The following is a 24,480-nucleotide window of genomic DNA, read 5'->3' as shown; positions in this document are numbered from 1 at the left end:
TTGTTGATTGGGCTATCACTCAGCAAAAGGTCTGCGCAGTAACTTTTTGGCAAGTTCTGCCCTGGTAATTGCACAACACACTGTCTCTCCTTTTGCAAATAGTGATTATGCAGAGTCACAGCCCCCTGCACAGGTCAGAACTTACACCATCACACACAAACACAAATAAAATTGAATCAAAATTGAAAGAAGGGAATGTTCTAATAAACTAAATCATTCACAAAAAAGGAACACTTCGTAAGAGTATGGACAAAGGGCAGAGGGAGTGGAGGTAATTGTACAGCTCTTTCAAAGGGCTGGTAGAGCCTCAACAGGCCAAATGTCCTCCTTCGATGCTGTATCATGATTTGCCCACTTGGTCAGATTACACTTGGAGCACTGTGCACAGTTCCTGGCCTTCATGTTACAGAAAGGGCACGGAGCCATTGGAGCATTAATGTACAGAGGGATCTTGGGATGCAAGTTCATAGCTCCCTGAAGTGGCAACACTAGTGGATAGGGCCTGCCTTCATCTGTTGGGGCATTGAGTATAAAAGTCAGAAAGTCATGTTGCAGCTGTATAAAACTTTGGTTAGGCTGCATGTGGAGTATTGTGTGCAATTCTGGTCACCAGACTACAGGAAGGATGTGGAGGCTTTAGAGAGGGTGCAGAAGAGGTTCACCAGGATTGGAGAGTATTACCTATAAGGAGAGGTTGGATTATTTTCTCCAGTGCATCAGAGGCTGAAGGACAAGTTGATAGACATAAAATGATGTGAGGCATAGAAACGGTAGGTAGAGTCTTTCTCCCCAGGGTAGAAAGAAAGGTCAAATACTAGAGAACATAACTTTAAGGTGAGAGAGGAAAGTTTAAAGAAGATACACAAGGCAAACTTTTTTTTCCCCACAGAGAGTGGTAGGTGCCTGGAACATCCGGCCAGGATAGGTGATAGAAGCAGATATAGTAGCAATGTTTAAGAGGCATGAACAGGTGGGGAATAGAGGGACTCGGACCATGTGCAGGCATATGGGATTAGTTAGATTGGTGTCATGGTTGGCGCAGACAAGGTGGGCTGAAGGGCCTGTTCCTGTGCAGTACTGTGTTTTATGAGAAGATACAAAAGGGTTTACATTGATGATACCAACACTGAAAGCTTATAATACTTTGGAAAAACTGAATTGTCTCGACTCATTTCTCTAGAATAGGGAAGAGTGAAGGATTGTCACATAAAAGGTAATCAAAATTAATAGATGTGTAGAAGATATCTCCGTTGATTTGGAAGAAATAACTAGGGGCACATAAATATAAAAAGATCACGAATAAATCCAGTAAAGAATGCAGGAGAGATTTCTTTACCCAGAGAGTGGTGAGGAAGTGGAACTTGCTACCAGAGGGAGTAATTGAGGCAAATAAGGTTGAGGCATTTAAGGGGAAGTTACATATTCACACAAAGTAGGTAATACATGAAATGAGGAAAGATGGGAAGGTATAAGCAGCAGCATGGATGGATTGGGATGAATTCTGTAAGTTCTAGGTACAAAAAAACCTTTACCCTCCCCCCCCCCAATTCAAAGCAAATTTTCACCCTCTGGTTCTATGTGGGATAAAATTCCATCTGCGCTGTGTGTCCTCCTGAGCCTCACACAAGATACCATTCTGCAAGTACAAGTCCAAACAACATTGTCTTGTATTTATATAGCACTTTTAATGTAGTAAAATATGCAAGTCACTTCATGGGAGAATATTCACACTAGTACCACACTTGCTGATATTTTCTTAACATTCTCAGGTAACTTCTCAGACTGTTAACCAACCTTGTGTGTGGAAACCTCCAATTGTTCTGTGATGGCAGTTTTAACCTTCTGACTGCCAGAACAGATGAAGGCACAGCACCAGTACTAAAAACTATTAAAATTACAGAACTGGAGGAGAGCAGAGATGTGGGAGAGCTGTAGAAGATTACAGATATCAAGAGAGTTGAGCATGGGAAGTTTAAGGAAATTGAATAAGGATGAGGATTTTACAGTCCAGCAGCTATTCAGCAATGGATGGAATGCATCACCGTCAAACCTGAACGCAATCACAGCGGGCACCACGGGAGTAATCAGATATGGGAACCCTGATGTACTTTATTCTCTCTCTAAACTGGATACTGAGCTCAACTGCAGTTCTTCTTATGGGACATCAACCTCAGAGCTGCACAGGGCTGAGAACTTGGACTTGTCCATATCTGTGAAAAAATGCTGCATCTCAATTCTTCTGGGATGACTGCATTTTCATAAATTAAGTCCAAACACACACAGACACCCCTACAATTCATTTTCATTGTTGAGAAGTTCCCACAAATAAATCAAATAACAACAGAAAGAACAGTATCAATTTCAAGCAAATATATTGTAACCTGAACTTACTTACTGTACATCACTCTCTGGAATTTATTTTGACTAAATAAATAACAGGCAAAGCATGTCACACACTGCATTCCCTCCCCCACTTCCTGGTCAGTGAATCACAAATAAATTGTTTATCTTGAGTTTTGGGAAAACCTAGTCATCAATTTATAAATGAGCAACAGGCCATTCAGTCCATCCTGTCTATGCTGGCTCTCTGGAAGAATTAATTCATCCTCCTCCACTGATCTTGTCCCCAGAAATGTGCAAATTTCTCCCTTCATTTTTAGCTTCACCTTTGAATATTATTTCCAGCAGCTTTCAGGGAGTGTATTTGATATCTTCATAGCTCATCTCCCTACTGGTTCTTTTGCCATTTTTTAAAAATCCATCTTTTTGTGGTACTGCCAGTGAAACCACTCTCATTTAGCCAAGGATTTTGTTTGCTTTTTTAACAGTGTTCTCAACTTATCTCACCACTGAAAAGATTTGGAATATGTAAATCCCCATATCTCTCTGTTTAGGAAGTGTATTAAAACTGTATTGCCACTCCTCAAAGTTGTGTCAATTCAACTCCACTTCAGAGACTTGAACTTTTAGTTTGACAATCCCATTGAGAAAGACATTAAACCAAGACCCTGTCACACAACAGCAGTATGGAGACCAAAATGGCACAGAGTACTGCCGTTGTGCTCTCACCAGTCATGTACAATTGCAATGAGAATCCCTTACGTCTCCCAGCCCTACTCTCCTTTATAAAGGCCAATATGCTACTCCACTTCCTAATTGCTTTCTGTAATTTTCTGCATCTTATAAACCAGCACCTCAAGATATTGCAGCACTAGAAGTTTGTTTGGATACAAAATTAAAACCCAGCTCAGACCTGATATGCCCCAGAAACCTTTGCAGGGGAGCAAGTTAAAGATCTGCAGTGCTGCAGGTGTATTGCTACTACTCAAGAACAGAAGACATGTGCAGGAAACTAAGTCACTGTGCCTCTATTTTGAGTCATGAATAGATCTGTATATTGTGCCCTGTAGACCCAGGACATTAAAAAATATTAGGTAAAGCAAAGGTCCCAATACCAACCCCTTGAAAACACTATTGTATATTTCCTTTCAGTTCAATAAACAACCTTTCTCTACTGTTTTCTGTTAGGTAGCCAAATATTCATGCATACTGCAGGAGCCCCTTTTATTCCATGGCCTTCAAAGTTTGTTTATTCTGTGGGTATGGAATGAGTGGGGGTTGAAAGCAGCAAGTGGGGAATGGGGTGGTGCAGGAATGCTGATAAGAAGTAGGGAGTAAGGAAGTCAGGAGAACATGGGGAGAGACAGTGATGATAGGATAGGGTTCTGGTTCAAGGTTAAAGGGGAGATGGATTGGGATTGCAAATGGGGTAAAAGGGCATTATGTTCATGGATAGGGAAGAAAAAGGGTGAAAGTGTCAAGTTCGTGGGTAGGGGCCATTGTGGGCAAGTAGGGAATGTCTGCACCATTTCTACAAGTTGGAAGGGGAATAATGGTGGAGTAGACAGATTGTGGAGGGGCCATATTTTGCCTAGTCCATTAGTACGAGCTGAATGGACTGAAGAGAGTGAGCTTTGAAGTCCGGGGAGGTGTCTCCTTCCGAGGGTGTCATTGGGGCAGGGGATGGTTGGAATAATGCTGAGAGTTTCTGGAGAGAAGGTGTAGGTTGGGTTCTGTGGGATGAAAGGTGTTGGCTGATGTCTACTCCCTGTGGGGGTGAGATGGGAGGGCGGAGGGAATGCGAGGAGTGGGGGTGAGGTGGGAGGGCGGAGGGAATGCGAGGAGTGGGGGTGAGGTGGGAGGGCGGAGGGAATGCGAGGAGTGGGGGTGAGGTGGGAGGGCGGAGGGAATGCGAGGAGTGGGGGTGAGGTGGGAGGGTGGAGGGAATGCGAGGAGTGGGGGTAAAAGTCCCCCCAGGAATGGGTGGGGGCTGGAGCCCGGAAAGGGCAGAGGGGGGCAGCAGGGGTCTGACCCGGGAGCGGGACACCCGGGCCTTGGCCCAGAGAAACCCGGGGACGGCGTGACACCTCCATTCTGCGCTGCGGAGCGGCTTGTTATGGACGGCGTCCCGCCCCCAGCAACGCCGGAGTGAACTGCGGGCCGGTGACGGGACACCCTGTGGGGAGCCGGTTGGAAGGTGCCAGGGTTTCACTCGGCCGCGGAGTGACATCCGCCCGGACGGTTTTTAGCGACGGCACCACCTCCGGTCCCGGGGCCCGGCGGCGTGGAGAAGGTGCGGAGCCCGGAGCAACGGGCGGCCGGTCGGTCACCGGCTTCACACGTGGAACCTCGTCCCCAGTGAACCACGGGCAGGGGGCACTGGATGAAGGGGGTGACTCCTTTCATCCCCCGGAGCCAGGACCTGCTGGGTGGTGGTCAATGCCATTGAAGGTGGGGTGTGTATCTCCTTCTGCCAGCAGGGTCTGGGGACAGATGTAGAGGGTTCCCCGGCGCGATACAGGTCTGCGTGCTCTCTGGGCTGTTGCCCGGTGTGGCACAGGTCTCTGAGCTGTTGCCCGGTGTGGCACAGGTCTCTGAGCTGTTGCCCGGTGTGGCACAGGTCTCTGAGCTGTTGCCCGGTGTGGCACAGGTCTCTGGGCTGTTGCCCGGTGTGGCACAGGTCTCTGGGCTGTTGCCCGGTGTGGCACAGGTCTCTGGGCTGTTGCCCGGTGTGGCACAGGTCTCTGGGCTGTTGCCCGGTGTGGCACAGGTCTCTGGGCTGTTGCCCGGTGTGGCACAGGTCTCTGGGCTGTTGCCCGGTGTGGCACAGGTCTCTGGGCTGTTGCCCGGTGTGGCACAGGTCTCTGGGCTGTTGCCTGGGATACACGGACTGAGACAGTCATCAACTGCTGCTGGAGAACTGTCAACCCGTATCCCTCTGTCTGTCCAAACTCTGTCTCCTACAGCGAGGTTTTAGAAGCATGAACTTCGAGAAACACTCGGCAGGTCAGGCAACATCTGCTGAGTGTTTCCGCCAGTTTGTGTTTTCTCTTCCATTTAGATTTCCAGCGACTGCAGTTTTTTGATTCTCAGAGCAAGGTGTTACCCACAGCTTGCGAACTGGCACTTTCTAAGGCCCAGGACTACGTACTGAAACTTGGAGCATTTGCTGTATGGGAAAGGGCCAAGTTCAAGAAGATTTCACCATTGCTAAGTAGCTGGAATAGAATCTGTGTTAAAACCTCAGAAATAGTTTGCTCCAGGATGTCAAACTAATATTAAGTAACTGGAATAACATGGCATGTGATGAAAGTGTTGACTTGAATGATCTACATTATTCGCATTGGAATTTTTACGAATCAAGTATATTTTTGAAATAAAAGGATGTCTACTCCCTGTAAGACAGAGAGCTAGAGGATGTAGGTGGTCTGAGAGGACTTGGAGATGAAAGTAAGAAGTGGGAGGCAGTTCTGCAGGTTGCTGTGTGGTCGAGGGTTTTCATCTTTCGGATGAAATGTTAAATGGCCCTTTTTTTTAAAAAAGGAAATTTACTGGAAATACTCTTCTAATCTGGTAACATTAGGGAGAAACAGCTAACTTTTTAGTTTGATGACATTCATCAAAGCTGGAAAATGTTGGAGGTAGAACAAGATCCTGAGAAAGAAGGAAGAGAAGGCAGATGTGATCAAGTGACAAAACAGTGCAAGGTAGAGGAATTGGTGAACAGCAAAATGTTGGTCTGGAGGAACTATAAATGGGAGAAGCAGAATAATTGTCTGAAATTGTCCAAAGGGAGAAATGTGAAACGGGTGTTGTGGAAAAACTGGTTATCTGAAATTGTTGAAAACATTGTTGAGTTCTAAAGGTTATATTGTGTCCAACTGGAAAATGAAATGTGGATCCTTGAGATCATATTGACTGTCAAACAGCATAGGAGACTGGGGACAGACATCAGAGTGGGAGTGTGATGGAGAATTGAAGTGGAAGAAGTGTCTAGTACAAGGTTGACTATGGTGCTGTGAACATTATGTCTCCTTCAACAAACACTAAGACATGATGGAGAGATTTACATATTTCATTGCCATTTTGGATGTTTGCTGAGTGAAAATGAGTATTCCTTACATTAAAATGGCATCAACAATTCAAAAAATGATTTTTTTTAAGAGATCCTGAAACTGTGAACAACACAATCAGAATCAGGTTTATCATCACTGACCTATGTCGTGAAATTTGTAGTTTTGTGGCAGCAGTACAGTGCAAGACATTAAAAATTATTATGAGTTACAAAATAAATAGTGCAAAAGAGGAATAACAAGGTAGTGTTCATGAACCGTTCAGAAATCTGATTATGAAGGGGAAGAAGCTGTTCCTAAAATGTCGAGTGTAGATCTTCAGGCTCCTATACCTCCTCCCTGATGATGGTAACGCAAAGAGGGCATCTCCCGACTTCCCCTTCCTGAAATGCACAATCAATTCCTTGGTCTTGCTGATGCTGAGTGCAAGGTGGTTGTTGCGACCCCACTCAACCAGCCAATCTACCTCTGTATGCCTCCTTGTCGCCATCTGAGATTCTGCCACCAACAGTGGTGTCATCAGTGAATTTATAGATGGCGTTTGAGCTGTGCATAACCACACAGTCATGAGTGTAGAGACAGTAGAGCGGTGGACTATGCACACATCCTTGAGGTGCGCCTGTGTTGATTGTCATCGAGGAGGAGATAAAAATGCACTTTCTATTTTTGCTTTGGATTTCCTGCATCTGCATTTTTGTTTTGCTCGACCATATAAATAAAAGTTTGTAAGCCTGACCGACACATGAAATTCTTCCTTTCTTTTCAAGTTAATCTTTCTTGGAAAGGTTATTTCAAAAATCAATAACTGAAGTTAGAAATTACTGTGGAATTAGTGATGAAGTTATGATGCAAGCTAATGTTAGATATTTATGTGGCTCACTAGTTAGAGCCCAGCTGGAGTGTCGTACAGTTCGTTGCACCAGTCTTGAGAAAGCACATGAAGGCCTTGGAGTCGAGAGGAGATTAACTAGTGTGGGACCAGGGCTAAAAGAGATGCTTCTATAGAGTAAATAAGAGAAACAAAGCAAAAAGGTTGATAATCTGAAGACATGGATTTCACATAATTAGCAAAAGTGCTGGAAATGAGCTAAGAATTTTTCTGTGTGGCTCTGATCTCGCATGTACTGTCTGAAGGGGAGGAGGAAGGTTCAGTAATAGTTTTGTAAAGGGAGGGGAATTAGGAAAATACATAATAGTAAACAATGTAAAGCTACAAGAGGAAAGAGCATGAGCATTTGGGACTACTTGGATAGTTCTTTCAAAGAGTCAACATGGGTAACTGTGGTCTCATAAAATGAATATTGTGCAATGTCCTGTTTGTAGGGACGACAATTTGGCTTTCTGGACGAGTGACTGGCCAGCACATGATGGCAAAACCAGATCAGCAGGCAAACAGCGTGGTCCCAACTGGATCTGACCAGGGACACCAAAAGAAGAAGAAAATGAGGAAGTTCTGGGCCAAGGAGAAAAGTGTGGCCAAAAGGACGGAACCAATATTGCCTCCTACAGATGTTGCTGAGTACTCCTCCAACTGGAAGGCACTACAGCAGGTAAGGGTTAAACAAATACACAAAGAAGCAAACTACTGAAATTGGAAGAAACTGAAATAAGAAACATCATGCCAAACATTTAACGCATCAAAACAAAATTTTTGGCTGAAATGTGGTACTGAGCCTTCCATGGAAGCTTATGACTGCAGAGTTTGAGGGAGGTGCTATCATCTTGAGCATGGGTTATTAACAGAATTGTGAACAAAATCAAGTCGAGTTTATTGTCATACATACAAGTACGGTGAGGTACAAGTACAATGAAAAACTTGCAGCAGCATCACAGGCACGTAGACTCAGATGTGCCTTTCCTTATCACTAAAGTCCTGCCTTGTTCTACATTTGTATGTCACTGTGGAAGTGACTACCTCCTCATCCTCAAGGGAAGAAATGTGTTTTAAAATCAGAATCAGGTTTATTATCACTGACGTATGTCATGAAATTTGTTGTTTTTCAGCAGCAGTACAGTGCAAAGACATAAAAATTACTATGTAACAAAAATAAATAGTGCAAAAGAGGAATAACGAAGTAGTGTTCGTGGACCATTCAGAAATCTAATGGCAGAAGGGAAGAAGCTGTTCCTAAAACATTGAGTGTGGGTCTTCAGGCTCCTGTACCTTCTCTCCAATGGTCGTAATGCAAAGAGGGCATGTCCCAGATGGTGAGGGTCCTTAATGATGGATGCCACCTTCTTGAGGCACCACCTCTTGAAGATGTCCTCGATGGCAGGGAGAGTTGTGCCCGTGATGGAGCTGACTGAGTCTACAACCCTCTGCAGCCTCTTTCGATCCTGCGCATTGGAGCCTCCATACCAGGTGGTGATGCAACCGGTCAGAATGCTCTCCACCGTACATCTGTACAAATATGCAAGAGTCATTGGTGACATACCAAATCTCCTCAAACTCCAAATGAAGTAGAGCCGCTGGCGTGTCTTCTTCATGATTGCATCAATGTGATGGGCCCAGGATAGATCCTCCAAGATGTTGACGCCCAGGAACTTGAAGCTGCTCACCCTTTCCACCGCTGACCCCTCAACGAGGACTGGTGTGTGTTCTTCCGACTTCCCCTTCCTGAAGTCCACAATCATTTCCCTGGTTTGCTGACATTGAATGCAACGTTGTTGTTGCGACACCACTCAACCAGCCGATCTATCTCACTCCTGTAGATCTCCTCATCGCCATCTGAGGTTCTGCCAACAACAGTGGTGTCATCAGCAAATTTATAGATGACGTTTGAGCTTTGCCTAGCCACATAGTCTGTGCCCCCAGCAATTGGTGGTAGGCCCTGGTAGATGTTTTGATATACTTTCTGGGGCTTTTAAGAGTTAATCATATAAATGTGGGACTGGAGGCACATGAAAGCACAGAACCGATGATGAGGGGGGCACGGAAATGGTATTCCTAGGGAACCAGGGCCATGAAGCATAATTTTCCTTTGCTTCTTGATTCCATGGATTAGGCCAGCAGTTGCTGGGCAAGATGAACACACGTGAATCCTAAGATTGAGCAGAGCTATGCAGTTTTGTGTGGAAAATTACTTGTACTGTATCTCAATTTTATTGCTGAGATGTTGGGTTAGGGATGAATAGACAGAATTACAATGCATAGAATCAAATTTCACATTGTGAATGCTGCAGTTGTGTCTTTGTTGTCCATTCTAATTCCCTTGGTGTTAAGGACGTGCCATCTTCTCGCAGCTACCATCGGGCAGGAGGTACAGAAGCCTGAAGTCCCACACCACCAGGTTCAGGAACAGCTACTTCCCTTCAACCATTCAGTTCTTAAACCAACTAGCACAACCCTAACCGGCACTTTGAGCACTTTGATCACTTTGCACTAAAATGGACTTTTTTGTTTGAATTGTGTTCTTTCTTGTAAAAATTGTGTATAACTTGTTTTTCTTTTGGATGCTGCTGCAAGTAAGTTTTTCATTGCACCTGTGCATACATCCCTCCCACGACCTATTTGTCCCACTGCCATCTGGCAAGCGGTACCAGAGGATCCAGGCCAGAACTACTAGACTGTACAACAGTTTTTTCCCCCAGGCTGTCAGGCTCCTGAAAACCCTGGAAGCAGTTTCAGACAAATGCTGCATCAAAAGCCCTGGTTTGCACAACAGCGTATAAGAACTTCAGATGCTGCTGAACATGTTTATACATTTAGTGCAACACACTGAGTTCTGTATTTTCTTCGTCCAGCTCGGTTTTGCACTAACCCTGCACTAATTTTGTATCCTGTATGTACCATTTTTTTGCACTATTTGTACTTGCACAATTTTTTTGTCTGTGTTTATTGTGTGTCCTCAGTTCTATGTGTGTCCTCGGTTCTATGTACGTCCTCTGTTGTTTGAGTCTGGGGGACACGACATTTCGTTCCTCCTTGTGTTTTACAGCATTTGGGTGAATGACAATAAAGTAGAACTTGAACATGTACATATGGCAATAAACTTGACTTTCCACTAAAATGTAAATGAAAAAAGCTGCAGGTGCTGGAAATCTGAAATAAAACAGAAAATACTGTGGGGGGGGGGGGAGAAAGACTCATCAGATCGGATAGTATCTGTGGAAAGAGAACCAGTTAATAGTTTGGGTTGGAGACCCTTTGTCTGAACTGTGAAAGAAAGAAAACAAGTTAGTTTTCAGTAGCAGAGGAGGTGGGGGAGGGATGGTTAGAACAAAGGGAATATCTCTGACAGGGTGAGACCAAATGGGTTAATGTAGCAGTTAGAATCAGTGCTTCTCTGTCTGTGTAATGTGTTGCTAATAACACGGCCATGGGACGTGCCCGGCAGGCCAGACTTTACCAACAGAAGGAGAAAAATTGAGCCAAAATATTGACAGGCAGAAATGGCCAGTTCTGGTACAAGCAGAAAGAGTGAGTGAGTTGCCTAAAGTTAGAGAATTCAGTAATGAATCTGGAAGGCTGCAACGTGCCTAAACGGAAGATGAAATGCTGTTGTTCAGGCTTGCGTTGGGCCTCACTATAACACTGCAGAAAGGCAATGACAGAGGTCAGCGTGGGAATGAGAGATTCCCTTTGTTCTACCCATCTCTCCCTCACTGTACAAGTCATTGGTGATGTTGTGTGCCATTCTGATTGCCGTAGTATAGGAAGGATGTGATTAAGATAGAAAGGATGCAGAAAAGATTCACAAGTATGTTGCCAGGACTGGGGGGTCTGAGTAATAAGGAAACACTGGGACTTTTCTCCCCTGGGAGACTGGAGGGTGAGCTGACAGAGGTTTATAAAATCATGAGGGGCATGAATATGGTGGATGGTCATGGTCTTTTTCCCAGGGTAGGGGAGTCTAAAACTAGAAAGCATGGGTTTAAAGTGAGAGAGGAGAGCTTTAAATAGATACTGAGGGGCATGTTTCTTGCACACAGTAGTGGGTATATGGAATAAGCTGCCAGGGGAAGCTGTAGAGGCAGGTACAATTACAATGTTTAAAAGCCATTTAGACAGGTACATGGATAGGAAAGGTTTAGTGGGATAGGTGCTAAACGTGGGCAAATGCGACTAGCACAGGAAAGCACCGGATGTGGTCGGCATAGATGAGTTGGGCTGAAGGGCTGTGTAAGCCTACGACCTTCTCTGTTACTGAAGATTAACCCCTCATTTTCTCTCTTTTTCCAGTTCTGATGAAGGGTCTCAGACCTGAGATGTTAACTGTTTCTGTTTCCACAGATGGGCTTTCTTAATTTCCAGCATTTTCTGTTCTTATTATGACTACATCGTACACTGCTTGTAGACTGTGTGTAGATCCGTGCAGGGAAACGAGAAATGAATACAGCATGCTCTTTAGACTTCATATGTTGCTAATGAATCCCAGGTTGAGTACAGCTTTGCTGTGCTGTATGGGGAAATTTTAGATGAGTAAAAGATGAGAACCATCCAGTTTGCCCTCCACCGTCCTGGTAGTTGAATTATGTAACAGTATAATTAAAGCAATCGCTCTTTCTCTGTTACTTTTTCCTCCCAAGCATACTGCTCACCACTCCAAGTCCCAGATTGCTAATGTACTGTATCAAATAATAATTGCTGAGATAACCTTCCTTTGGAGAGGACATATTAGAGAGGGGGAGGGAAGTGGTTACACTGAATAGGTTTTGCTACCACACTGAGGATTTGCGTGTGGTATATCTCTGTTAGTGGTGTGAATCCCGGCAACTTATTCATGTAACTGCTTGTAATTTCAATCAGCTACTGAATCAGAAGACCAAAGCTGTAAACAATCTTCCAGACAACAAATCCAAGAAGCAGACAAAGGAGGAAAAGAAGCATCATCAAGGAACACAAGGAGTTAAACTTGAGAGAGGGGCAGAAAGGAAGACCCAGCCACACTCTTTGGCTACAAGTGCACCAGTGAAAGAAAATGGACTGAAACTGGATAAGATATCACACCAGGGGACTCAACACAGGGGAAATAAGCCGGGTAGGAATAGCCACGGGCTTTCAGATGAAGATAATTCCCCTCATAGGAAAAAAAGAAGAAAAGTTGAACCAGAGCTTGAGAAACCAACTGAGTGAGTGTTTGTGAAATTATTAACCTCTCCTCATAATCCACTGCACCAGTTTCCCTTTAACTAGAACAGACTAAGGAGTGATTAGTCATTTAAAGCTCTGAAAGGATGGGATGACAAAAAATGGTGACAGTGTTTTCAGTGACTGAGAACTGTCTGCAGTTGTGTGCAAGAGACTTGGAACAGGAGAAACCTTTTATGGTAATGAGGCTGTGCAATGCATGGGCAGAGTTGGTGATCAAAGCAGAGAGTATCTCAACATATCAGAACCAATAAGACAGATGGTCAGAGTAAAGGGTCTCAATGACATGGAAATAGTATATGTGTATTGAATAGGACGATAGCTTGTAAGGAAGATAAACACCATCGTAGTCAGGATGAGCCATGTAACCTATCTCCATGCTCTACGTACAATCGCATAGAAATATCTCACTTGACTTTGGAAGAATGATCAGACTTTTGATTGTTACTCCCAACATAAAAATAATAGGAAGACATCAGCTGCTTCCACTAGCCCTGCTCCACACTGATGACTGAATCATTGTAACTTGACACTTCCTTCCACTCCCCTCAGCAGCTGTCTAATCTCCTGGGCAAATAGCCAGTATAAATGCCCTCAGTCCATGGAACCCAACACTGCAGATCATATGGACCAAGTGTTGCCCAAAAACAGACTTGCCTCCTCCACAATGTGACCTTTGCCCAGGTCAGGAATCAACTGAGTTTCCTCCTAAAGGCCGAGTCAGTATCCACCACAACAGGTGACAGGAACAGTGGGAGGTCATTCAGCCCCCCTATAGCCCTGAAATTCAGCAGTCCGGACCAGAAGAATCTAGGTTCTGTTCCCATGCAGTATGAAATTAGCTACTGTCCACGAGAAGATTCCATTCTATGAAAAAAGATGGTGACAGTGTTTTCAGTGATTAAGAACTATCTGCAGTTCTGTGCAAGAGACTTGGAACAGGAGAAACTTTTTATGCATGGCCAGAATTGGTGATTAAAGTGTTACTTTGGCAGTGCTGCCAATACATAGTTTCCAGTGGTCTGTATTGGAAAATATGCATTAGTGTTATGTGAGGGCAGGTTTGGAGTTGGCCGTGTTTTCTCTGCTGCAGCAATAGTGAGGCTAAAAGTACAGTAGTTGCAAGGCAGAACAGAACCCAGTACTGGTTTCACTGATCTTATTTCTGTGTCTAGTCTGGGGCTTTTACTCTTTTCCAACAGGCCTGACATTTGGTTTGATGACGTAGACCCCGATGACATCGAAGCAGCAATAGGACCAGAAGCTGCAAACGTTGCTCGGCAGCAGAAACATGCAGCACCGGGAAATCCAAACCCTACAGAACAAAGCTTGGAAAAGATGCTGGTTAAAGATGGAGCTTTTGAAGGGTAGGTACCAAGCAACAGGTAAAACTCGTATCTTAACCACAATGATGTTAACAGGACAGCATAGAGAGAGCTCCACCCTATACCTATCTTGTGCTAGATTCCCTAGGAGTACTTGGAAACCTGTGCTGAATGAGCCCTAAATTTTACTAATGATGGAACATTCAGTGTGTAGTTTTTAGTGAAATGTCTTCTATCCTTTGCAAGATTTTCAAAGACATACAAATGCCTCTTATGAAGCCCTGGTGATGATCTGCATAACCATGCTAGTTATTTTCTCAGAATGACCAAAGCTGTGGCGATGGACTGTGAGATGGTTGGTGTGGGGCCAGACAAAGTGGAAAGTATCCTCGCACGGGTTTCCATTGTGAATCAGTTTGGCAAGTGCGTTTATGACAAGTACGTGAAACCAACAGAAAAGGTGACCGATTACAGGACCTGGGTGAGTGGAATCCGGCCGGAGGACATTAAAAATGGTAAGAGACTTTCTGGCCTTGTGATTTAAAATTACTTCTGCAGGATTTTCAAATTAAGTTTTGGCTATGACATTGGAGAAGAGGTAGAGATCTCAATAAATGGTAGAAAAAAATAAAAAGTGTATAGAATTTTAGTGAAATCTCTATAGGAAACAGACCATTTGTATTTATCCTTATCCCATGAGTCCTGTGTTCTTAAATCTCTTTATTCCAGAATTCCTTCACCTAGTCTAACATGTTCTTAAATGTTGGCTAGTCTCTGCCTCATTCACCAGCTTCTGCATTCCACAGCTTCTAAATGCTCTGGTTCAAAAATACATCTCTACCTGCCTGACCTAAATCTCTTGCATTTAATCTGGTACACGCGTACATGGGTTCTGATGGGTGATTTTTGTCTGACCCCTTTCCCAAATTAGGAGAACAGACAGGTTGTGAAACATCACTGACAGACAAGATTAAGGAAAACCCCACTGCATTTTAAATTGAGGGCAAGAAAGAGGGTAACTAGGGGAGGTTAGCCATTAGGAACTAAAATAATGTTCATAGAGCCAGAGGAAAATGATGAGGTCATAAATGAATTCTCCTTATCTGTATTCATTAAGGAGAAGGACATTGTAGTTGAAAAATTCAGGGAGAAGGCTGGTGAAATTCTAGAATGTGTAATCACAAAAAAGGAAGAGGTATTTGGATGTCTTAGTGGGCTTAGGTGAATAAATCCCCAAAGCTTGATGAGGTGTATCGTAGGCTTCTATGGAAAGCAAAGGAGGAGATCCCACACAGGAGACTGGTCCATAATGTTAGAGCTCATGGGATCTAGTGCAAATTGGATCCAAAATTGGCTTGGTAATAGGAGGCAAAGTGTGATGGTGGAGGTTTGCTTTTGTGATTAGAAGCCTGTGACCAGTGGTATACCACAGGGATCAGTACTGGGACTCTTACTGTTTGTTATATATATCAACAATTTGCATATGAATGTAGGATTAGTAAATTTGCAGATGATACAAAACTCAGTGATGTTGATATTGAGAAGGATAGTCGTTAAGCTTCAGGATGATATTGATCAGTTGGTCTGATAAGCAGAGCAATCTTAGGTGAAATGTAATCAAGGTAAGCGTGAGATGATGCACATGGGAGTATAATAATATCATAGCACAATAAAGGTAGGACATACACAATGAATGGTAGGACCATAAGGAGTATTGGGTGACGGAGGGACCAAGTCTAAGGATTCCTGAAGATGTGAGCTCAGGTAGATAAGTCGGTGAAGAAGGCAAATGGGATCCTTGCCTTCATTTGCTGGGACACAGAATACAAGTGCAGAGAGGTTATGGTACAACTTTATTAAACATTGGTTAGGCCTCAGCTGGAGTTCTGTGTATAATTCTGGTCACCACACAGTAGGAATAGGGTGTGGACTTGATGGGCCAGAGGGTCTGTTTCCATGCTGTATGCCTATGTGACTCTAGGAAGTGATTGGACCGGAGAGGATATGGAGGAGATTCACAAGATATTGCTGGGGATGGAGTGTTTCAGAGACTGGATAGGTTGGGTATGTTTTCCTTGGAGTGTAGGAGACTGAGGGGAGACCTGATAGAGGTAAATAAAATTATGACAGGCATATTTAGGGTAGATAGTAGGAAACATTTCACCAGAGCAGGAGTGGAAAGGACCATAAGTACTGATCACTATTCTGGAATACTGGGAAAGTTACCCCAAACCTTTCATAAATTCTTGGGTATATAAATAGTCTCCAAAGAATTAGAGGTTCTCAGTGCAACATTTCAATTCAGAAAAGTGTAAACTAAATGACCACAGACTAGCCAGCGTAAAATCAGCTTGCTGAGCCTAGAAAACAGGAGAACAATAATGCATGGAGGGATGCTGGTCAATGAACCAGCCATCACGGAGTTGTTGAAAGCAAGACTGGTGTTATATAAAGAAGTAATGGGAGTTTATTGATAGAGGAAGTGCACTGTGTGTTGCCTAAATTGATATTCAGAAAGCGTCAGTGAATAGGAAGTTGGGTAAAGAAGAAAAACAGAAGCAGCTAATGGTTTTTCGTATTGTAGGAATGTAAACAGTTGTGTGCTTCAGTAGGGCAGTGTGGGGACTGCTGCCCTTATGTAAAGAATATTTGAATTGCTGTGTATATTTCTGTACATGAAACTAACTTTGTTTTCTGACTGGCTTGGCTGTTTTCAGGGGAAGACTTCAAAGTTGTGCAGAAGGAGGTGGCAGACATCTTGAAAGGCAGGATCTTGGTCGGCCATGCTATACACAATGATCTTAAGGTCAGTTCTTCAGGGTCACTCGGTCTGACCCCTTCCACAAACACCAAACTGTTTGGGGAGTGGGTTAGGGTTCAACTGAACTTTGTAGAAGAGAAGCCCAAACATTCTTCTGAAGAGTAAAAGATGCTCCTTAATTTTCGGAAGAGTGGCAGTGGGACATGGTTAATATCTGCACTACATGTGTTTTTCCTCCAACCGACTTGTGTTTGCTTCTCCTCACCTAAGGGTGCTGCAGGAGATCTAAGCTAGGTGGCCATTCTCCAATAACCTCATTGAATTTCTATACGACTCTTACCATGTGAAAAGAGTCTGGCACTGTGTTGCTACAGCTCTGTCACTGGCATTAATTTGTGTTGTTTGAGAATTTGAATTAAATTTAGGATAAGCTAGAAGCTGTAATAGACCGTGATGCTGTAGGATTGATGTAAAAACCCAGCTGCACAATTAATATCCCTTTACTAAACCAAACATCTTTGCCATTCTTGGTCTACATGTGACCACCTTGGTGTGGAACTTATTGCCTTGAATTCTGTATTCAGTGCTGAGTTTAAAAAGGGATTTCCTCATCTTATCTCTGGTTCTTAGATCTGTATTTTGGTTACCAGCTCTCCTGGAAGCAGTTTCTCCTCATTTTTACTCTATCAAAACTCTTCATGAATTTGAACAGGTCTTAAAAACATTTGTGTTGATTCTAAATAAAACCAGAAGTTCCTGGTCTGTAATACTATAACTTGTTCACTAAGTAAAAACAGAAAATACTGGAAATAGTCAGCAGGTCATGCAGCATCTATTGGAGAAAGAACCAGACTTAACAGTTCAGGTTGATGACCTCTCATCAGAACCAGGAAAAGTTAGAAATCAACCATGTTTTAAGTTGTTGTGTGGGGCTGGAGAGAACAAGTGATTGTCTGAGAAAGGGCGAAGACCAAGAAAATCTGAATAATACACATGGTGGTGTCAGCTGAGATAGGTTGGTGCAGACTTGTTCATTGCTGTTGATCTTCGGAGTAGATGTAAATAGGAGATGAGTGAGAATGGAAGGAAGGGAAATCAGTGCTGGAACAGTGAGGTACAGATGCTCAGCAGGTCAGGCAGCATCTGTGGAGAGGAGAAAAATGGAGTTTATAGGTCGATGACCTCTCGTCAGAATTGGTTTAATTCGACGAACTGCAAAGGCTGGTTATCTAAAATTGTTGAATTCATTACAGAGTCCTGAGAACTGTACTGCATCTAATCAGAAGGCAAGATGTGTTCCTCAAGTTTACTTCAGGTTTTGTTGGAATAATGTAAGAGACCAAAGACGGGTCGGAGTGTGGGGGAGAATTAAAGTAGCAGGCGAATCGGAAGCTCCAGATCAGCCGTGAACTGAATGAAGGTGTCTCGCAAAGTGGTTACCCGATCTTCATTTGCTTTCTCAGATGTGGATGCTGCAACACGAGCACTAAATTTAGTGCCCTAAGTTGGAAGAAATACAAACCATGATATCGTAGACTCTGTGTGAATAACCATTTCATATGTTTGGGTCCGTGGATGATGAGAAGTTGAAGAGGGGAAGGGACAGGTATTGTAAGGTAGGGTGCCACAAGAAGGGGAATGGGTGTTGGTGAAGATGCAAGAATAAACCAGGGAATGATGGCGGGAACGGTCCCCTTGGAACACTGGGAGGAGAGGAGAAGTTGTGTCCGCTGGTAGCATCATATTGAAGCTGGCAGAAGTTACGATTTATTATAAATGGTGGTAGGTGAGGGAAAGGGGTAAGTCTATCCCTGCACTGGGTGAGGTGAGAACAAAAGTGTGGGAAATGGAACAGACACAGTTGAGAGTCCTGCCAATAATGATGGTGGTGGTGGTGACCACAGTTAAACAAAGGAAGGCATCTCAGAAACACTTGTGGAAAGTTGTCATCAGAGGAGACGGGTGCTGGAAAAAATGGGGGAAAGGAGTCCTTGAAGCAGGGTAGGAGAAATTCTCCAACATATATCAAACTTATCAACGTAACTATATTTTACATATATAAGCTTTAAATAGGATTGAGTTTCCATCTGTACCAGCACAAATGATTGGGGAATTTTAAACATCAGCAGATTTTACCTGGAACCACTTGCATTTCTGATTTCTACTGGTTTAAGGTTCACTTCACTGAATCAGTACTTGCCCACAAGATTGCCATGACCCCAGAGCAAAACTGTAAGATTCTACAACTGCCATAGTTAGGGAAGGAGCTTCAAGACTCTTTATTTTCTCAGACCGATAAGTACTTTTAAAAGCTATCTTTTAGCTCAAGTAGTATTTAATTTACTGATAATCACTGTATCATTTATGACAGATCCTACATCTGGGTCATCCAAAGAAGAACATTCGTGACACACAGAAATACAAACCTTTCAAAGCACTTGTCGAAGTAAGTAAAGTTTAGATTTGTCGTTTGAACAGAGCGGCCCATTGCACAGTCAGAGAATGTTAATTTCCAGCTAATGGAAATTCGACATCTGACTGTAGACTTCTTTCATCCAAAACATTGTTCCACATAACCCAGCCATTAGCTGTTATGGGATATGATCTTGCTGTAAGATGAGTGTTACTAATGTGGTCAAAGCGAGAATGTGCAAACTGCATATTGACGGCACTGGAGATCAGGATTGAACCCAAGTCACTGGAGCCACCCTTCTCGGAGGGACTTGAATGTTTGGAATTGTCTAACCAAAAGAGTGGTGGAAACTAAATAAGTGAATACATTTAGAATGAGGCAAACATTTTTTAGGCTACAAGGGAGTTTAGGAAACAGGCAGGAAAGTAAAATTGAAGCCAAGATCAGATCAGCCATAATCTTGCTTAATGGCAGAGGAGGCATAAGGGATCCTATGGCCCATTCTTGCTCCCATTTTGATGATATCAGGAGAAATGTTTTTACACAGACTTGCGAGAATGTGGAACTCAGAACCAGAAGGGATGGTGAGGCACACAATGTATTTAAGTTGGATAAGTAGTCAGTGAATGGGAATGGAGGTATGCAGGAAGTTTATTGAAGAAACTGTCAGAGAATGAACAGCAGCATTGCTGGTTGAGCCTTAAAGGCTTTAATAATAGTTGGGAGTAGCTTTTGGGTTAATAGCCTCAAAAAAAAAAACTGGTAGGATGCTAGAAAACCAAGAGGCTGTCGGATGGGGATAAACCCCAACATTGTTAAAGACCTTAATCTCAGGTCCTGTATTAAAAAGTTTGTGAGTAAAGTCTTTTTTAATTGTGAAATAGGTGGGTTGTTTTTATTTCTGAAATGTGCTGTATTATCTGTTACATCTACTTGTATTACTAAAAGCATTTATGGTCTCCAGTGATGTTTCTGAGAGTATGACCAGGATTGATCCTGTCAGATACAGGAACTCTTTGTTCACTCTTGTGTCACTTTTGTCTGAAATCACTGTTAATTCCAGTGACCTTGACACAAACCAAGTGGAGGCAGGGAGATTCTGTGCAGAACACAGCTGAACCTGGCATTTGGAATGGCACGCATAGTACCATTTTAAGATTTGCTGGGTTTTCAAATGAACTGAATATTTTATACCTGGATTCATTTTCTTCTCTGCAGTGTGGTCGACCCTCTCTCAAGCATCTATGTCGGCAGATCCTAAAGATTAAAGTTCAAGAGTCTGCACATTCTTCGGTGAGTATGTCACTGAAGGCATTACTGGATATTAGATAGCTTGTATAAAGTAATATTAGTGTCTCACTGTAAAACTCTAGTTTTTCAGTTACTCTCCCTCTTCCTCCATTGACTCACACTGGGGTATGGGTACCAGGGTGTGAGCATTGCTTGCAGATGCTCATCAGCTGTTTGATCTTGGGGAAACAATCACATTCAAAGCTGATCCATCTGCCAGTAATTGTCAATACATCCATTTGGAACATATTGTGAACAAAATCCCTTTGAAGAAATTCTATCTAGGAGATTCAATCCTTGATAGTAACTGTCTTGGATTCTAATAATTGTATAAAATCTGCAGCTGTTGTCCAAACCACCTGAAGGTATGGTTCTGGAATCTCCAAGGAATGGTGGATGGTAGCACTCTTATCTGGTTGAGATTTTTTTCACTACATCAGACTTGAACGGTTTGTAAACAATCACTGCTTAGCATAGAAAGGCAATGTAATTCTGTTAATTGAGGCCTGAAGGAAAAAACCCTGACACAAAATTGGTTGCTTCACTCCCCAGGCAGCATGGTTAGGGCACCAAGAACAGTTGGGACCAAACAGCTACTCCAGGCAAAATCACTCATTAATAATAACACTTATTTATAGAGTGGCTCTAACATTGTGTAAAAAAAATGCTCCAGAGCACTTTGCAGGAGCATGACATAGACGTTTAAAACTTGTCACCTCACCAGAGGAGGAGGTGGTTTAATCAAATATTTGGTCAAAGAGACAAAATTGTGGAGGGGGAGGGGGTTTAGAGAGGAAATTCAGGATCTGGGGCCCCAAATATCTGAAGAGATAGCCACCAGTGGTGGAGAATGAAAATTTGGTGCTGCAGGAAGCCAGCATTGTACAAATTCGAGAGATGGAGAATGGTGAGAATGCCAAACAAAATGGCCATGGGAATGAGAGTTTTAAAATTGTGGCATTACCAACCAGGCGCAGCCTTGTGGTGGAACTTGGGATCCTCAACTGTGTCTCAGCTGCACAATTGAGTTGGACACACGGCACGAAGGTAAAATGATTCCTTGTAACAATGCATCAGTTTGGGTCTGGGTGCCCTTTTCAGTTGTGGGATCTTATTTAAATTTTGTAAATTCCACCAGAAGCAAGAAAAACGTTGATGGTTAGGTTGTGGAAAGAGCTGTTATTCTGCAAGTCTTGGCACTGGTTGGTACCAGGAGATAAGTAAGATCTTGTGCTCAATTTAAATTAGGAGAACAAGAAAAGCTGGCCATGTGCCCCGTTCATAGTTTGGTGTCAAGCCTGGACTTGCATTTGCCTCTAAACGCCGATTGTATCAGATGTAATTAGGCTGGGCTGTGAAGTCTTCCCTGGGCTGAATATCTTGTTGATGTCATTCCCCAAGTGGAAACATCAAATAACTAACCCAAACAACCATTTGTCTGGGCCTGTGTAAACTGCACTTAAGTGAGAGTGTGACAAGGTACTTAGATGAAATTGTAACCTGCAGAAGCCCAGAGTTTCAGTGCTGTCTGATCTTCAATGTGCATCACTTGCTGTCTGCTGCTTCTTACCTTTAGGTGCAGGACGCACAGGCGGCAATGAGACTTTACACACTTGCACGACAACAGTGGGAAGCAGAGTTAAAGGCAAAGCACAAAGTGAAGAAAGAAGGTGTGAAGGAGAAAACTAAACCTTATTCTGAGAAGGACAGGACTGCAAGAAAGTGATGATGAGGGGGTCAGTGTCTCCCTCAATGCTTGGTATTCTGTGGGAGGTCCATCTGTGCCTCCCCTCCACTGCAATTTAAATTTGACAGATGAACACTTCTGGGAATAGACCTTGTGGCAGCAGATGTATTTTTGAAACATCTACAGGTATTTCAGTGAAGAACACAGTGCACTGTAACTGGATGACATACAGAAGGAGTAAGAGTTAACTGCAAATTCCTTGAAGTTGTTAGTGTTTTCCTGCGGTAACTGGATGGTCTGGACTGATACTAAAATCTGTATTTTTTGCAGATGATATTCCTCTTATTGTGGTCAATTTTTAAGAAAATAAAACTTGTCAGGATTTTACATTCAGGGTGAAACAAGTTGGTGACTGGGAGAATGGAACACTTGTATACCTTACTTTAGTATCCTATATTCACAGAGCAAGTACAACAGAGGTTCATTACAGAGAAAAGCTCCCTCTGTGATGTATATCAAAAGAATATATGAACAAGGGTAGGCTACTTTGGCCCCTGATCCTGTTCCAACATCCAATAAGGTTGTAGCTGATCAAAGACTTATCTACCGCCTTTTCCAACCAGACACCTTAATATCTTGTGTTAACAAAAAGCTATTAATTTACAACTTACCCAGCATTAATTTCAGAAGAGTTTCAGATTTCTGACATTTCCAACTTTGTTCCTGAAAGGCTTGGCATCAATTTTTAGACTATGCCCTGAGTCCTAACCTCCTGAACCAGCAGAAGATTCCTCTAAACTCCTCTTTCCACAAATTTGTCTCTGACCAAATATTTGATGAAACCACCCCCTTCTCTTGTGAGGTGACAAGTTTAAAATGTTTGTTACACTCCTGGAGAATATTTTACAATGGTAGAGCCACTCTATAAATAAGCTTTATTATTAATTTAGCTGATTTTTGCCTGGAGCAGCTGTTTGGTCCCAATGCCCTCACCATGCTGCCTGGGGAGTGAAGCATCCAATTTTGTGTCAGGGTTTTCTTCTTCAAGCCTCATTAGCTCAGAATTCCAAACTCTCCCCATTGTTTCTCCTAATATCTTGAAAACAAATCAATTTGCCCATTAATCTTCAACTGCAGGGAATACAAGCCCAGTTTGTGTGATATCTCCCTGTAGTTTAGTTGTTGGAGCCTCAGTAGCCTTCTGGTAAATTTGCACTCCTTCCAAAACCTTCTGAAAGTGTGGTGACAGACCTTTACAAACTTCCAGAGCTATAGACAGTCTAATTGACAAACCAAACAATGTGAAATTAAATGGTAAGCTGTACTGAATTATTCTGGGACTGTAAACACATGGTCAGATCTAATCAAACCCTTTTCTGCACAGCAATGTTAATGTTTCCATTGCCCACAAAAGTTATCTAAGGGAGGCAGTAAGGGAGAATTGGCACAGAATGCCACAGGCCTGCATCTAAAGGAATGGACTGAAATAGGCCCATACATGCTGTCAGAGAGTCATACAGCATGCAAACAGGCCAGTTGGCCCACCACGTCCACACTAACCAGTGGGCACCTAGCCTTCGATGCCTAGGTGTTTCAAGTGCTTATTCTAGACACCTCTTAAGTGCTGCCAATGACTCTGCTTCCACCACTCTCTCTGGCAGTGCATTCCAGGTACTCGCCATTCTCTTTGAAAAAAGTTCCTTCAATCCTCTCTAAATCACTTGCCCCTTACCCTAAATCTGTCCCTCTAGTTTTATTCACCTTTGATAGGGTGGACTGCAGGAATCTTTTCCCCCTTATCTATATGCCTCATAATTTTATATTGCCTCACTCATGTCCCTTCACTCCAGTATCTCTCTCTCACTAAAACGCTCCACCACAGGCAACAGCCTGGTGAATCTCCTTTGCACCTTCTCCAGTGCTATCACATCCTTGCAGTTGTGGGGACCAGAACTGCACAATACTCAAGCTGAGGTCTGACCAAAGTTTTTATAAAGTTGGAACATAACCTCCCTCCATTGGTATTTAATGACTACACTAATGAGATCCAATATCCCAAATGCCACCTTAATCTCATTATCTACCTGAACAGTCATCATCAAGGATCTTTGGATTTCAACTCTTCACAATCCTAACAAATCCCACTACTAGAAGGATCCTTAAGACTAACCTATTTGGTCTGGATTTAAGCCATAACTTTGCAGGTAAGATGTCATTGTTATAACAGGATGGAGTAATGGTCCCTGGTGCTTGAATGAATGTGCAATGTGAAGGTGCAGTAATGAAGGCAACAGAACAGTTAAAGATGCCTCAAAACAATTCTCCCTCAATTGCAGATCTTAGGAAGCCAGATAATTGATGCGGAATAGAGGAAAAGCAGAAAGGAACGTCTTCGAAGTTAGCACCAAGTCCGCAAATATGACAGAATCTGTGATACCAGAAGCGAGCCTGGTTGGTGTAGTCATAAGTTATTTCTTTTGCTACCGTTCAAATTTTTTTG

The 24,480-nt window shown here is 43.1% G+C and overlaps 1 protein-coding gene across 3 annotated transcripts; it reads left to right on the top strand.

Annotated features, from left to right (window-relative positions):
* The first annotated feature begins 4,348 nt into the window (after positions 1-4,348).
* rexo4 (REX4 homolog, 3'-5' exonuclease) lies at positions 4,349-24,480 on the top strand. 3 transcript variants are annotated; one of them, XM_052037368.1, is made up of 10 exons: positions 4,350-4,791; positions 7,737-7,963; positions 12,163-12,485; positions 13,707-13,871; positions 14,151-14,344; positions 16,547-16,635; positions 18,962-19,036; positions 20,222-20,296; positions 21,870-22,029; positions 24,317-24,480. In XM_052037368.1, exons 2-9 carry the CDS (start codon positions 7,778-7,780, stop codon positions 22,017-22,019), a joined length of 1,257 nt encoding a protein of 418 aa, XP_051893328.1. In that variant the 5' UTR covers positions 4,350-4,791; positions 7,737-7,777; the 3' UTR covers positions 22,020-22,029; positions 24,317-24,480. The 3 variants fall into 3 exon arrangements, with proteins under 3 accessions (XP_051893330.1, XP_051893329.1, XP_051893328.1); XM_052037370.1 differs by lacking the exon at positions 24,317-24,480 and having other exon boundaries at positions 4,349-4,791; positions 21,870-22,314; XM_052037369.1 differs by lacking the exon at positions 24,317-24,480 and having other exon boundaries at positions 4,349-4,796; positions 21,870-22,314.

Source organism: Pristis pectinata, chromosome 23, assembly GCF_009764475.1.
Source record: "Pristis pectinata isolate sPriPec2 chromosome 23, sPriPec2.1.pri, whole genome shotgun sequence".
NCBI lineage: Eukaryota > Metazoa > Chordata > Chondrichthyes > Rhinopristiformes > Pristidae > Pristis > Pristis pectinata.
This window is presented reverse-complemented; position numbering and strand designations above follow the sequence as displayed.

Excerpts from the sequence above, each read along its gene's own strand:
- rexo4 (XM_052037368.1), top strand. The coding sequence starts at position 7,778 with ATGATGGCAAAACCAGATCAGCAGGCAAACAGCGTGGTCCCAACTGGA. Across the intron at positions 13,872-14,150 it reads AAAGATGGAGCTTTTGAAGG|AATGACCAAAGCTGTGGCGA; the intron begins GTAGGTACCAAG and ends TTATTTTCTCAG. Across the intron at positions 16,636-18,961 it reads CTATACACAATGATCTTAAG|ATCCTACATCTGGGTCATCC; the intron begins GTCAGTTCTTCA and ends CATTTATGACAG.